Source organism: Zosterops lateralis, assembly GCF_965231275.1.
Source record: "Zosterops lateralis genome assembly, chromosome: 18".
In the NCBI taxonomy this organism is placed as follows: domain Eukaryota; kingdom Metazoa; phylum Chordata; class Aves; order Passeriformes; family Zosteropidae; genus Zosterops; species Zosterops lateralis.
In genome coordinates, this window is record NC_139778.1 from 3,869,141 (window position 1) to 3,883,452 (window position 14,312).

The 14,312-nt window shown below is 53.3% G+C and overlaps 1 protein-coding gene across 3 annotated transcripts in view; it reads right to left on the reverse strand.

Moving 5' to 3' along the window:
• SEPTIN9 (septin 9) overlaps positions 1–14,312 on the reverse strand; it is a 145,222-nt gene that overhangs the window by 67,288 nt on the left and 63,622 nt on the right. Inside the window, exon 1 of one of the 3 annotated variants that reach the window (XM_083874513.1) lies at positions 6,347–6,449. The exons of the other annotated variants lie outside the window; for them this stretch is intronic. Coding sequence (XP_083730639.1) covers positions 6,347–6,401 — 55 coding nt within the window. The 5' untranslated portion in view covers positions 6,402–6,449. Of the gene's footprint in view, positions 1–6,346; positions 6,450–14,312 lie in introns of those variants that run through there. 3 annotated transcript variants of the gene reach the window in all.

Sequence of the window (14,312 nt, forward strand, 5' to 3'; positions counted from 1 at the left end):
GACTGAGAGTCCCAATCCCAGTCCCCACCACACTCCTTGTCTCCCAGACCAGTGCAGCTGGCCAGTGCCACTGCCCTCGCCACTAATCCCTGCCAGCACTCCCAGGGCTGTGAGAGGCTGCAGAGCTCCCACCTCACCCTAGCAAGGGGTTGCACAGTTTTGTGATGCTTGGGGCCCAAACTGCCACCCCTACTGCCAGAATTGTGGCACAGACCGATGTCACAGTGTTCCCTGCCCTGGAATCCACAGGCTGACACTGACTGTGACACTATACCTGGGCAACAGGCTGGCACCCCATCACCCCAAACTGCCCTGGCCTGGGTGCCAGCAGCCCTGGGAAGATGCAGGGTCACACACCACCCATGGCATGTCCCCTTTTGGCACACAAACCAACCAAGAGCCAGCTTGGATGGACACTGCCTGTAGGCCCTGCTTTAGAGGTGACCCCAGGACACCCAAGGGCTCAGCTCCCTCCAGCAGCCTCACAAAAGCAATCAGGGTAAAAGCCTGAGTCACAGCCATCAGGAGATGAGAGCTGTTCAGGAGAGCTGGAGCCAGCGACAAACCCCTTCTTGCCCAAGGGCTGCTCCTTACCTGCACTGTTTGGGGCAGGGAAGGAAGTGAGGAGGGGTCTCCTGCACTCAGGAGGGCTGTCCCCACAATGGCACCAGCACAGCAGCTGGGTACAAACTGCTGGTGCCAGCACCAAACAATACCCAGTGTGAAATGAGAGGTGGCCAGGACACAGCCCCTGTGAAGGGCATGACAGCCCACAGAGCTCCCCTGATGGACCCTGACCCCCATACACCAGGCACAGCCCCACCAGGAACTGAACTCAGACCCACTGACTCATCTTACAGGCTTCAAACAAGCTCAACCAGGATTTAGGGTCACTTGTCTTGTTGCCTCCCCATCCCATCTCTAAAGACCAAAGAGGTGCCAGAGCTCACTGCAGCAGGACGGGACAGGGATGTTGGGAGATGGAAAGAGCCCACATGATGTTCTTGCAGAAAGGTGCAACCTTAAACACCAAAGTCAGAAATGTGAATATCTGGAGTGATTATGGGCTCTGAAGTCTCCATTATTGTCTTTGGATTTATGACACGACCCCGTCCAGGTTTTTGTGGCTGCTGTCTCAGTCCTGCCTCCTGGGAAAAAGGGCTGAGCAGCTCCCTGCAAGGAAGGGCAACACACCAGAAATTAAACCAGCACCCAGTGAGGTCATGGGGCACCCAGAGGTGCCAGGTTAATTAATGCCTGGCAGTAATTTAGCCCCAGGTTTGCTGGTGTGCATTGGCCAAGAGCTGTGGTCGCTCAGAGCTGTCAGACCTGACCCAACATGTTCCAGAGGTGCTTCCTACTCACTCCACTGCCCTAATCCACCAAGAGGCAATGAGCAAAGAGTGCAGCATTTTAGGTGAATCCCTTACTGAGGGAAAGGTGTTTCCAAGATCCCAGAGACTGGGAAGAGCCAGCATGGGTATGTGCTCCAGCCCCTGATTCACCTCCAGGCACCAGCACCATGCTTGCAAAACCAAAGCAGCTGCCCTGGCTCTGGTGTAAAGACCCATCCCCTAACCAGGGCCAGAGGTGGCCCCCAGAGCCCAGTTCACATGGGCTCTGAGAGATCACCTGTTCTTCCCTTTCCCACTCCCTCACAACCTTTTTATTCCCAAAGAATTATATTTACACAGGGGAAATTCCAACCCACAACAGCACGTACCCACTGCTGTGACCAGGCAGATGCAGTGTTTTGACTTTTTGGCTTGAAAGCAGGTCCTGCAGGGGAAGATGCAGCTTCTGCTGGGGAAGACACAAAACTTCCCTTCCCACAGGCACCTTCCTCTGGCTCTTTCCTCTGCCACCACATGAGGAGTTGGCAGAAAACTCCCATCCAGCCCATCATTTTGTCTCAGACAGAGAAACATAGATGTGGAGTAAGAGAGAGAACGCTCTGAAGTGGCTGTAAAGCTTTGAGGGTATCAGAGGTGGCTTTGCTGCCTTGGAGCACCAGCTACAACAGTGAGCAGCCCTGGCTCTGCCCACACTGAGCTGGTGACAAAAAGCTCCAGAAGAGACCAGCTGCAGTACGACTTTCTGTGGACAGCCCAGGAAATCCAACAATTGAGGAGCTTTGCTTCACTCCTAGGCTTGGGATGATCCAAGATGTGAATCGGAAAGATCTTTTTTGCGTTTCCTTTTCCAGGCATTGAGCCCTGGCACACGAGGGACCCTTAGTCACACTCTCAGCTCCCAGCCCTGCGTGTGAGCCAGGCCACTGCTCATCCTGCAAACCCTGGGCTGCGCTTAGGGGACACACCTCGGATCCCAGCGAGACACTCACACAAACACAAGGCACAGCCCACCTCCAGGGCTTTCCACTCTGCTGAATTCAAGGCACATCACCCCACGCTGGCACGTTCCTGCTAATATTAGCCCGGGGCTGAGTCCCAGCAGCTGCAGCTGCTCCCCAGGGCAGCAGGAACTCCAGCCCTGCACAGCACCATGGCCACGTGTCCCACACACATCCCGGGCATCTGCCCAAGGAAACTTTAAGGATGAGTCCCTGAGTTTTGTGCATGTAGAAAAGCCTGTTTGTAATGTAGCACCCTCTTGAAAATGAGCTAGGTGACGGTTTTTTGGTGGCACTTAAAACTTAGCATGAATTTGTACCTCATTGAGACCAAGTCTGCTGGTGAAGTACCAAAAATACCCTGCACTGGATCGTGAGAGAAGTGTCTGGAAAGTGTGCAATAGTAAGGAAGAGTAAATAAATAAAATAGCCAGAGAAACCTTCTGATCAGCAGTGTCATGTCCTGGCAGGGCTGGAGGCTCCCCACCCAGCTCCATACACTGCCAAGGCTCACCCACCAGGCAGCACACATTCCCTAAGGGAGCTGGGCTCTGAGCAACAGGAAAATCAGGGATTAAGAGCCACCAACAAATGCTGTCTCATGGTTCCTGCCAGAGCAAAGCTGCCAGCTTGTGCCCCCACCAGACTGTGCTCCCAGACAGCACACAGAACTCCTGGGCACCCTCCTGCCTCTCCACACACTCACAGCCCTGCTCAGCATTTCCACCAGGCACAGCTTACACCCACTGTGACAATTTGTGTTTCATCATCACAGGGAAATGAATCTGGTGCTGACTGACAGCACTGGCAAAGGCACGGAGTGCCTGGCAACAGTGCTGCCAGCTCACCACCAGCAAAGGCCAGCAAAAACACCCCTCAGTCACCCTGGGATTCTGCTCTGCAGCAGCCACATCCCACCAGGATGAGGGACTGGAGCAGATCTGTCCTGCCTCACTACCAGGCAGCAGATACTGAGTGCACAGTGCCTTACACCTCTGGCAGGAAGACAAGAACCACTCTGTGGAATGATCTTTGTGCAGCATCACAACCAACCAAAGCCGTGACCAGGAACATCCAGCCCCTCCTCAGTGGAGCGCTGTGGACACCAGCACCCCCACATCACCCAGCCTGGGCTGATCAGGGAGGTCTGGGGTGCTTGGATTGTTAACACACTGCACAGGCATCTCACCAGGTTGACTGAGCACTGCAGCCTCCCTCCCCTGCAGCTCAGGGTCTGTGCCAGAGACCCCAGGGAGCTGAGGGACCTACAGCCCCCTCTGAGGCAGAGGTGAGCTTGGGAAGCACTGCTGTAACCACAGCTGAACCAGCCACGCTCCTGAAAACCTGCCAGAATCTATAAACCCAGGGGCAGAGCTATTATGCTCTGTAAATCCTGGCAAACCACAGACCTAATGATGCTCTGCCCCATTAGAGACGAGGAAGCTTTTGTCAGTAAAATAAGGGGGATTAGAATCACAGAAAGGGTTTTGTTGGAAGAGACCTTACAAATCATCTACTTCCAAACCCACTGCCATGAGCAGAGAACACCCTCCACTAAACAAGGCTGCTCATAGTCCCATCCAACCTGACCTTGAGCACTTCCAGGGATGGGACATCCACAGTTTCTCTGGGACAGGAGCCCCTGGACTTTGCTCGTGCCCTCCTGCAGGACCTGCTGGTCAGGGCAAGATGGGCACTGTGAGCATCCCCATCACAGCATCAGGCACAAGGAAGAACACACTCTGCTGTGCTCTGTTTTCTTCCCAAATGTTGCTTAAACTGGGATCAAGTACCTGGTACTGCTTCCCTCTCCCCAAGGGCCCTTGGATCCTCCTCAGGCTCAGCAAGGCCGGCAGCTCCAGAGCCAAGGCTGCAGCTCCCTGCCTGCTGCAACACAGCAGGGACAAGAAACCAGGCAGGGATGCTGGGAGGAAAACTGGCACGGATGCTGGGGGAAAACAGAGAGGAACAGCCAGGGTGACTGGGGAGGGCAGGCAGTGTGTGACTGGCGGGAACAAAGGGAGCTCTGGACGGGCTGGTGTTTCTGCTCCCTGGTATTTTTGGCAGATCTTTCCTGCTTGGCCAGGGGCTGCATGGGGTTGAGGTACCCACCCAGCAGACAGGAACACTGCATCTCCTGCCCTGCAGGCTGGTGATTAATTGCCTGCTTTTTTGGGAAGCTGCTGTGCAACCCTGAGAGCTAATTAACTTGTGAAACAGTAGCCCAGATCCCTGCTCAAGGGCAAGGCCAGACCTTTTGGCTTCAGACGCACGGAGCTTTCCCCAGCCTCTCCCTGTGCACAGGCAGGAACTATTAAGTGCTCCACAGACAGAAAATAAAGTCGATACAGAGCTGCTTGGTGCCACGAAGGAGCACACAGAGCCCAAACAGGCAGCCCCGGGGCCCACAGCAGAGCCTTCATCCTATTCTAGGGAATTACTCATTCTTCAGAGATTCAAATGCAATTGGGGCAGCGAGAGGGAAGCTGTAATTACATCAGCCCTGCGGTGGGGAAGCTCATGAGTCCCCCAAGGACAGTCACAAAGGCGCCCTTGAACCCCCAGCACCAAAGGGGAGCTGGGTCCGGGTCACCCTCTGTGTCCCAACATTGTGAGCTCCAACCTTCCTGAGGGACATGACTTCCCTCAGCCTCCTGCCGTGCCCTCCACTGCCAACTGCAGCCGGGGAAACAGGGGCTGGAAATAGGGGAGTGACCGTGTCTACACCCTGCAGAGACCCCAGCTTTGCCACCCGTTTCCTGGCTGACCTGGAAGAGGAACCCCAGTGCCCTGAGCCTCCCCGGCTCCCCAGCAGGAAAAGCAGCAGAGCTCGGCTTCCCGAAGGCCGGGCTGGCGTTCTGCAGGAGGCGGTGGAGGCTCAGCCTATAGCGGTGCACACGCAGCCCCTGGATAAGCTTTCAGCGCGGCCCCAACATCTCCGCTATTTCTTGTGGGGTTTTTGTTGGTTTTCTTTTTTTTTTTTTTTTCTTCTAGAAACCGCTGCACACAGCTCCTCTTGGGTCTCTGCCAGGACGGGCGAGTGCGGAGGGATGGAGCTGCTCTTCCAAAACTCTGCTGGGGAAGATGAGCTCCCCGGAGCCGAGCTCTCACCGCCTGCTGCAGGCACAACCCCCCAAGGCAATCTTCTGCCTGTCTCTCACTCCCGGACCCATCTGGCGGCAGCACGCTCCCCGCTAACTTGTTTTCTTGCCTGAAAAAGCCCGAAGAGCAGGGGAGAAGAGGCGGGGAGGCGGGGAGAAGGCACCCGGCCCGCACGCCGAGGGGCTGCACTGAAATCCTGCATGGGCGAGGGATCAGCGCTGCGGGGCTGGGGCTCTGCCCCGGGACACTGCAGAGCTCTCCAGGGCAGGCGGCTCCCGCTGCGGGACACGGGAGACTTGGGATCGTTATCCCCATCCCAGCCACTCCAGGGCTGTGTTCGCACCCCAAAGCTGGGAATCGACACTGGGGTCTCTGCCTGGCTTTTTTGTTTCAGACTTTCAGTCTGGACAGGCGGGTGTTTTCAGCTGAAAAAAAACTACACAAATGAACTCGGGAAGGGCAGGAAAGGAGAAACATCCCGTAAGCCCCTGCCTTGGCAGATAGCACCGGGCTCAGCCGCTCCGGACAAAAGGCACCGACAGCCCCGGGGATGCCGCCCTGGGGCATCCCGCTCCTTCCAGCCCTCCCTGCCCGCGGGGTGCCACCCCAGCCTGGGCCAGGACCCCTCCCCGGGCACCACCGGGGCCCCAGCGGGGCGGGGACACTGCGGCAGCCGAGCCCGGGGGGAGCCGAGCCCGGGGGGAGCCGAGCCCGGGGGGAGCCGAGCCCGGGGGGAGCCGAGCCGATCTCAACTCTCTCCGCCGCGGCCGCAGCTCCTCCCGGCCGAGCCCCAAAAGCGGCCGCTCCCTCCCGGGCTCCCCCGCCGTGGGGTGCCCCTTCCAACCCCTGGCGCTCCCCTCTCCTCTCCTGTCCATCGGCGGGGCCACCCACCTTCGAAGTCGGAGATGATGCCCTCCAGGTGTGCGCTGACGGCCGGGTCGGCCATGGCGGGGCGCGGGGCGCTGCCCCCCGGCTCGGCTCGGCGGTGCGCGCTGCGGCCGCGCGAATGGCGGAGGGCGAGCGGCTGCGGCCGCCCCCCGCCCCGCCGGGCAGCGAGCCATGCCCCCGGCCCGGCCCAGCGCGGCCCGGCCCGGCACGGCCCCTCGCCGCGCACTGGCTGCTCCCCACGCCCGTCACGCCGCCCCCTCCGCCGAGCCGGCCCCTGTGCGGGGCGGTGGCCGGGACCCCCGCCCCGTCCCGTCCCGCCCCGCCCCGATGGTGTGCGGGGTGTCAGGGCACCCCCGGGCGCCGCCGGGCCCGCATGTCCCCACCCCGCTGTCCGAACCCCACCGAGGGTGGGTCAATCCTCCGATGTCCCCCGGCACTGCTGAGCCTTTCACTTCTCGGTTTACCCTTGTTTGGAAAGGGGCGACTCGGCCAACGCTCAGTTTTACAATTCCTCACAATCAAGCCAGCGCTGCGCTGACCCAGCGCTGCCAAACCCGAGCAGCCTGCTCTGGAAAATCATCGCTGCGGGAGCGGCAGGGGATGGAAAACTTGCCCCGATGCTGAGAACCCGGTGCTGCCACAGCTCCCTCCACTCCAGCCCGAGGCGGGGAGGAAAACGCCAGCTCTGGCATCCACACCCCTTCCATGGCACTGCTGCCCCTTCCTTCCCCACCCCTCACACCCTCCCAGGTTGAGCATCTCGCTATCCGATGCTTCTCCCTTCCGCTGTTGATTCAGATCCTGCCCTCTTGACCCTCTTTTTATCCTCCCCGCCCTGTGTTTTAACAGCATCATTTTAAAGTGATGATACCCCCTGAAATGTGTCCAGGCACATCAACAGGAAAGGAAAAATGAGTGGGTTGGGCTTTTAGTCCTCTTTGGGTGAACCATAAAGGAAAATTATGCAAAACACTAGTACAGCTACTGTCTGTTCCTGCAGAAAGTATGAGCCTCACCACAGATGTCACCCTTTTAATTTCACACATTTAAAGTCTGCGAACACCACAGACTCCCACGGAATGTACAGAAAATGAAACCAACAGTACCAGCTTCCCAGACTCAACAAGCTCCAGGTTTTCCATACTGTCCAAGGAAAGGCATTACTTGAAAACATGAGAACTGTTTAAGTAATCTCGAGAACACACTTTACTACAGAAGTATGGTATTTTAAGGTAGGTACAGTGGGTTTCCTCTCTGGCAGGCAGCAGTGCTCAGGTGTTTCATTTTTGCTCTCCTCGTGGTGTCACAAACCACCACACCAGAGCAGAGCAGGGAGGAACAGCTCTGAATCTCTGCATCACCACTGGAAATAAAAACACCGTGCCTGTAAAGCTCCTTGGTGTCATCCTGGCTGAGCACCACCAGCTGTTCCCAATGCTTGGAGGAGAACAGGAATGACCACGGACCTGTGGCTGCCCTGACACTGAGCCCAGCACCAGGTCCCTGCTGTCCTCAGCGCGGGGAGCGGCGGCAGCTGTCACACTGCTCAGCACCACAGAGGGCTGACCCGCCTCACTGGCATTGATTTTCCAAAGAAAGTGTCTTTTTTTTTCTCCTCCCAAGCCCCCTGGTGCCTGTCACATCCGCAATCCATTTCCAGCAGGTAAAAATGTAGCTGTCAATAATTAACTTTGTTACCAAGTGAGAAAAAAGTCCCACTTTGTTAAAGATCCTGGATGACTTTCTCACTGGAAGAACAGAACCTGCATTATCCTGTTACAAAACCTGTTAAACATCTTGACTACATCCTCATCACAAAATTGTAGAATGGGTTTAAAGCAGGGGAGAAAAATGAACTAAGAAAGACAAACTAAAAATCCTTATTGTAAAGAAGATTTTAAAAGAGCAATACAAGCAACCTGAGGAAGGACCAAGCACATTTTTTGACGTTCAGAATCCACCCCCTTTGCAAATTCCATAAGATTCAATGTGAGAGCCCCTGCCTGGAGTTTGGTGGCACTCTCTGAACCAGGTCACACAAGGGATGGTGTGATGGGGACCCTGTTTTTGAGGTTAACAGGAGGCAAGAAGAAGTAAACCACTAGAAAAAAAAAAACACAAAACATTCTTGACAGGCTGTGGTAGGGACAACATCACAATGATGTTTGCTGCCCTCGTGGAGCTGGTGAAGGAGCTCAAAGCACTTCAGCAGAAGAGGTTGAGGCAGTTTGGGTCAGTCCCAGCTCCCTGGGCCACTCTGCCTTTCCCAAGAAAAGGCAACATTATCATCCTGGATCTAATAAAAGTTCAGCAAATGGAGCAGCCAAGAGGAGAGCCCCGAGAAGTGTGAAATAAAATATCCGGGCTAGAAGTAGGAGTTCCTTTTCATTAAAACCAGCTGGGTCATATTGCACCCATGTGCACCTAAGGCACTGAGAGGGGGAGAGAAAGATGGAAAATTACAGCAACTAAAGAATAGCAAGAATATCCAGAGCTCTAAGAGTAAATATTTTAAGCAGCAAGGTATGTAAACAGCTCACCCCATAGCACATACCCCAAGTGCCTGCTCGTAGAAGAGGAGCAAGCTTCCCTCTGGGGTGATAAGCCCATCCTTCTCTCTCCTGGAGACTTACTTTCTTTTATCTCATTGAGCCATGTCACAAGCACAGCTTTACAAGAGCATCAGACCAGAAAAATCATCCCCCTGACCAAGCTGCACATCATCAAACTCCACTTCATCTGGTTTCCTACCTGCATCCTCAACCCAAAAGCTTATGTTTAGCTAAATCTTTCTTCTAGAAAGGCAGGCAACCCTGCGAAGCTGAGCCCCCATCCCAGAGGGATGGAGAACCTGCCTCCTCCCCTGGAACTGGTTTTTGGGGTTCCCTGTCAGCATATTGTGTGTTGAACTGCTCAGCCAAATGCAGTTTCAGCACAGCCCCTGCTTTGCCCTTTCCGGATAGATTGAGGAGATTGAGGACCCTGAGAGTTCTCCTGATGAAAGATCTCCCGCAGTGATCACATCACCTACACTGCCTCTGATAAGGTAATCAGGTTCTGCTCCTCCTGTCCTTGTGGCAGGGACTTTCTTCAGTCCCTTATCCGCCTTTCCTGGCCTTTCTCTGGACAGATCACAGGTGTTTGTAATTGCATTTTCATTTTTATCTTGAAAGAGAAAGAACTCCCTTTCAAGAGCAGATCACATCACTTCTGTCACTTGCTGCTCACACAACCGAGGGTCTCACTCCCTGTTTTTACTGTACCAGAAGCCTCACCTCAACCTCCTGCTTTGATAAGACCTTTGGGATCCTCCACACAGCAGCTGCAGCCCAAGATAAAATTCCTGTTCTCCAAAGCCCTGGCTGCAGGAGAATTTTAGGTAAATATTTTCCTTGCTGTGTTACATTACAGTAGAAATATTTTTTGTTTCTTCACTACGCCAGGCCACCACTGACTGCCCAACCCTTTCTCCTTCACCATCACTCTGCTCTTCAGATGAGCAAGAAACTTCCTGTAAAGTGGTTTCTTTGGCCTAGAAGTGATTTCCTGCCCCCCCAGAAAGGCGGTCTGTAAAATCTGCTGATCACTCAAGTTACAGGTACCAAGCTAAAAATGGATTGGTGCCACAAGAGCTGGCAGATGCAAGAAACTAACCCTTTTTTTTCTCTGGGTGCTTCACCCCTGGGCTCTCCTGCCCTGCAGCAGGGATGTGCCTCGAGGGTTTCTCCAGATCTCAGCTCCAACTCCTCCAGAAGCAGCCAGTGCTGGTCACAGCCCCTGTCCTGGCATGGGACAAAGCAACCAGACTTAGAAACTCACTTCAAGGAGAAAAAAAACAGAGGAAAAAATCCAACCAAACAAGAAGACAGCAGGTATGAGCTTTAGGAGATCCTTTAACAGGCTAAGGCAGAAAAGAGACTTTCCTATCCAAACCCATCTCAGACAGCACTGAGCACTTTCCTTGCAGGCTGCTAAGAATGCAGTTTTTCAGGCAGATTTTCTTCCTCCCACAAGTCAAGGTTTTTCTGAAGCCGGCAGCTCTTATCGGGCTCTCAATCTGCTGCAGTCATGAGCATCAGGCTGGGTTAGCCATGAGTCATTGCGGCTACCTGAGCCTTAAAGCATCTCCTACACAAAAGCGGGCAATTCACCCACAGGATCTTCCCCTTCCTCCTTCTATTTTAATTAGAAAACAAAACTCTTCATTGATTATGGCCTCTTCCATCAAATGCTTTGAGGCTTACAGACCAAAATTACTATGTAGGAGCAGCACAATATCATTATTATTAACCACTCAATGTTTCTTTGAGAGCCCAAATACCTTTCCTTGCTGCTGACCACAGGTGAAACCTCCTTCCCAGCCTTTCCAGGAAGGTGCAGGGGATGGCTGGAGGCACTTGCAGCATGAGACACCAACCCCAGTGTGCTCAGGGCATCACTGGGCAGCTCTGGCTGCACCATCCCCTCTGCAGCACCAGCTCAGGGTCACAGGGAGAGACAGACTTAGAATCACCCAGATGAGGCAGATTTGAAAGGTGGAGGAATGTGAGTCACAGCTCTTCTCTCTCTGGAAACCAAGGGGCCAAGATACCCTTTTAGATTAGGGTGAGAAAACCTTTCCTCCCATTGGCCTTTGCAGCCACAATGTTTCTCAGGTTTTGTTGTGCAATTGGTTTGTTAAGTTTATGTCACCCTGTTTAGCCTGGTTCACCATACATGCACCCTTCTAGAATGTTCTTCCTTCCCTTGGACCCCACTGGGTTATTTTTGCTGCAGTACCCAGCCCTGTGATCCCATTACTCTCCCGTGTTCCTGCCCACCCCTCTGCACCATTTCCCCCATCCTTATTGTACCCTGACCCTCAGGACCACCCATTTTACCTGCTGTATAACCCTGCATCCTTGGCCCCATTTTGGCTCCCTGGGACACACTGGAGGCTGTGCCCACCATGCAGACAATGAACAGTCTGGGATTTCCAAACAGGACCCATCTCCTCACCTTTACCATCAGCCCTTTATCAGCAGAGTGCTCCAGGCCCTGAGGTGCAGGTTGCTCTCAGGAACACGATGCTACATCTCTCCAAGCCACAAATAAAGGCTGCAGCCATTACCTTCCCTTCCTCTTCTCTGCTCTTGGCTGAGTCCCTGCGCTGCCTCTGCCCCAAAACCATCTCTGTGCCCAAACCCACCTGGCAGAGCTGCAGTCATCTCCATGTGACAGGTGGGGAAACTGAGGCACAGAACAGCTATCACTCAGAACCAGGAGCTGGGAAGTCATCAGAGCACAGCTGGCTGTGGCAGGGAGCAGAGCTGGGAGCCCTCACTCCTTGGGAAGTGCTGCTGTCACTGCCTGGGGACGAGGGGACTCCGGAAGGAAAGTCAGGCAGGGCTCCCATCCCCTCTGCCCATGGATGACGGCGTGAATCCAGCCCTGGTTACGCAGGAATTGTCACGAAAAGAGGCTCCTTCCCAAGAGTCCAGGATCTTCCTGCTTCCCAAGGCTGGGAAACACGGGGGGGACAGACGCACTTCAGTGCTAGTCACACTTCCCTTCCTCCGCAAGGAAACCGAGAGCATGGGAAAAGCTAAAGTAGTTCAAAATAGATTTGCTAATTTGAGATTTCTGGATAATGAACTGAGTTTTTATTCTTTGTTTGGGTTTTTTTTTTGTTTTGTTTTGGTTTTTTTGTTTTTTGGGGGTTGTTTTTTTGTTTGTTTGGATGGTTTTTTGTGGGGTTTTTTGTTTGTTTTGTTTTGTTTTTGGGTTTTTTGGGAGTTTTTTGTTGGGTTTTTGTTTGGTTGGTTGGTTGGTTGGTTTTGGGGTGTTTTTTTTGGTTTTTTGGGGTTTTTTTTTAATTATTATTATTATGGGTTTTCTTTTTGTTTTCTTTTTTTTTTCTAAGAAAATTCTGCCAGATCCCATCCATTATTACCACGGAGCCAGGGATCTGCACAGAAAGGATCAGGTAACTTGGAAAGACTGGCTAACAGGAAAAGGACAAAATCTGGAAGAATGGCAGAAGGGCAGCACTTTAAGGGCTTTTAATAAAATCTTTGCTCACGAAAAGAGCCTCAGCACAAACTCACTGCCCCAGTAGGTCCCAGCATGACCACATGCCACCAATGTCACAAAATTAAAGGGAGTAACTCCTAAAATGTATTAAATGAGGGACTTTTAGCAGCAAAGCAGAAACCATTGGAGCTCTATTGTGAGTCATCCTGGCTACCCAGAATCACTCACACCCCACAGGAAGGTGGAGAGGAGATGGGGCTGCCAGAACCATCACCCACAGGTGCACCTCAGGGAAGAGCTGCTGTGGGCAAAGATAACTGTTGCCAAGGGAATAAAAAAACCCCATCAACCCTAAATACTGTTATGGTATAAACAGGTTGATAAGAGCAGAACAGAGAAGATTTTAAAGGGATAAGGTATAAAGAGACTGGTGTGAAATCAAGGGACCAAAAGGCCAAAGAGGTTTCTGCTCTTAGGAAATTAAATATGACACCAGGAAGGAGAAGGTCCCTGAACCTACACCTTCTCAGATAATCAGTGTACAAACAGGGCACACAGCAGAGCTGGTGTTGTGGGACAGCCTGGAGCTGAGACGCCCCAGGGGAGCTGGATGGGTGAGGAACAAGCACAGACAACCACAGCCCCTCCTCCCCACCCCAGCAGGGACAGAGCTATGAAGATCAAGGCTTGCCTTCCTGTCAGGTTTAACCCCATTAAATCAGCACACAGAGGAGGTACCAGCCTGTTGTGCACAGAACAAAGGCTGCATCACTGTGGTTACACTGAGCAGGGGGAGCACCAACATCCCTCCCCTCACCTCCTAACCTGGAAACAGAGCTGGATCTGTCCTGGTCCCACCGTGCTCATCCCTGATGGCCCCAAACACCTCCCTGGGGATTGATGGGGTCACCCAGAGCTACCCCAGTGCTAAGGTGGGATTCAAGCCAGGGACCTGACCCCACTGCTTGCCTGCAGGGAGGATGTTGTGGATCAACACCCTCTGTGCTGGGCTCCAGGGGAATATGGCAGGGTTGGGGGGCACAGCTCTGCCCCCTCCAACACCCTGCCATGGACTCTGAGCCTCATCCCCCCCCAGCAGCAATCCATCAGCCCCCTGGCCTGGAGATCTGCATGCACAGGCTGAGCTCACTGCAGTCCCACCTCACACCAGCGCCCTGGCCCAGCGTGAAGCTTTTCATGCCAAGGCACTGATTCCTGCTATTGTGAGTGCTGAGAGCCTGGAAAGGGAAATGCTGCCCCAAGCCTGGGCCAGGCACATCATCCCAGACACCCTGGGCTCTGGGAGTGTTGCTTTTTATCTTTTTTTCTGCCAGAGTCAGGATTAAATGCTCGACTCCGTATTTTGTGTTTGGACTCAGATGTTTATTAATTCTTATCTATATTACAGTCTCTCAAGCCGTGAACACTTCTAGCTAACAAAGTATAAATGGAGCAGTCTCTATCTCTCTGCAAGGCCTTTTAAGGATAAACTGTCCAATTAAGAAATGGCACCTAAATTATTTTTACTTTTAACCCAATAACCAACCACCTGTGACCTGCAATGCAGATTTTTCTATCCAATTACATAATACCACCCAGACCCATGAAGAAGAAGGTGAAAAAGGACTGGCCTCCTCCCTAAAACCTCCATCTTGCTATGTATATATATATATATATATATTACTATATTCTAGAACCTTAAACTTTAAGTTTTCCACCCTGTGATATCACACACTTCTATTCAAACCTCACACCCACAATCCCAGTGCTGTCACTCAATTTTGGAAGCCTTTTCCTCAGGTAAAAGCAGTGTTTTCTTGGGGGTCAGTGCCTGTCAGCACAGAAAGCCCAAAATTCTGAGTGCCCAGGGAGGGCCGTGGTGTCCCCATGTCACTGGTGGAGCAGCCCATGTGCCTGGGAGGGGAAAAGGGGAGGGAAGGGAAGCACAATCTCTGGT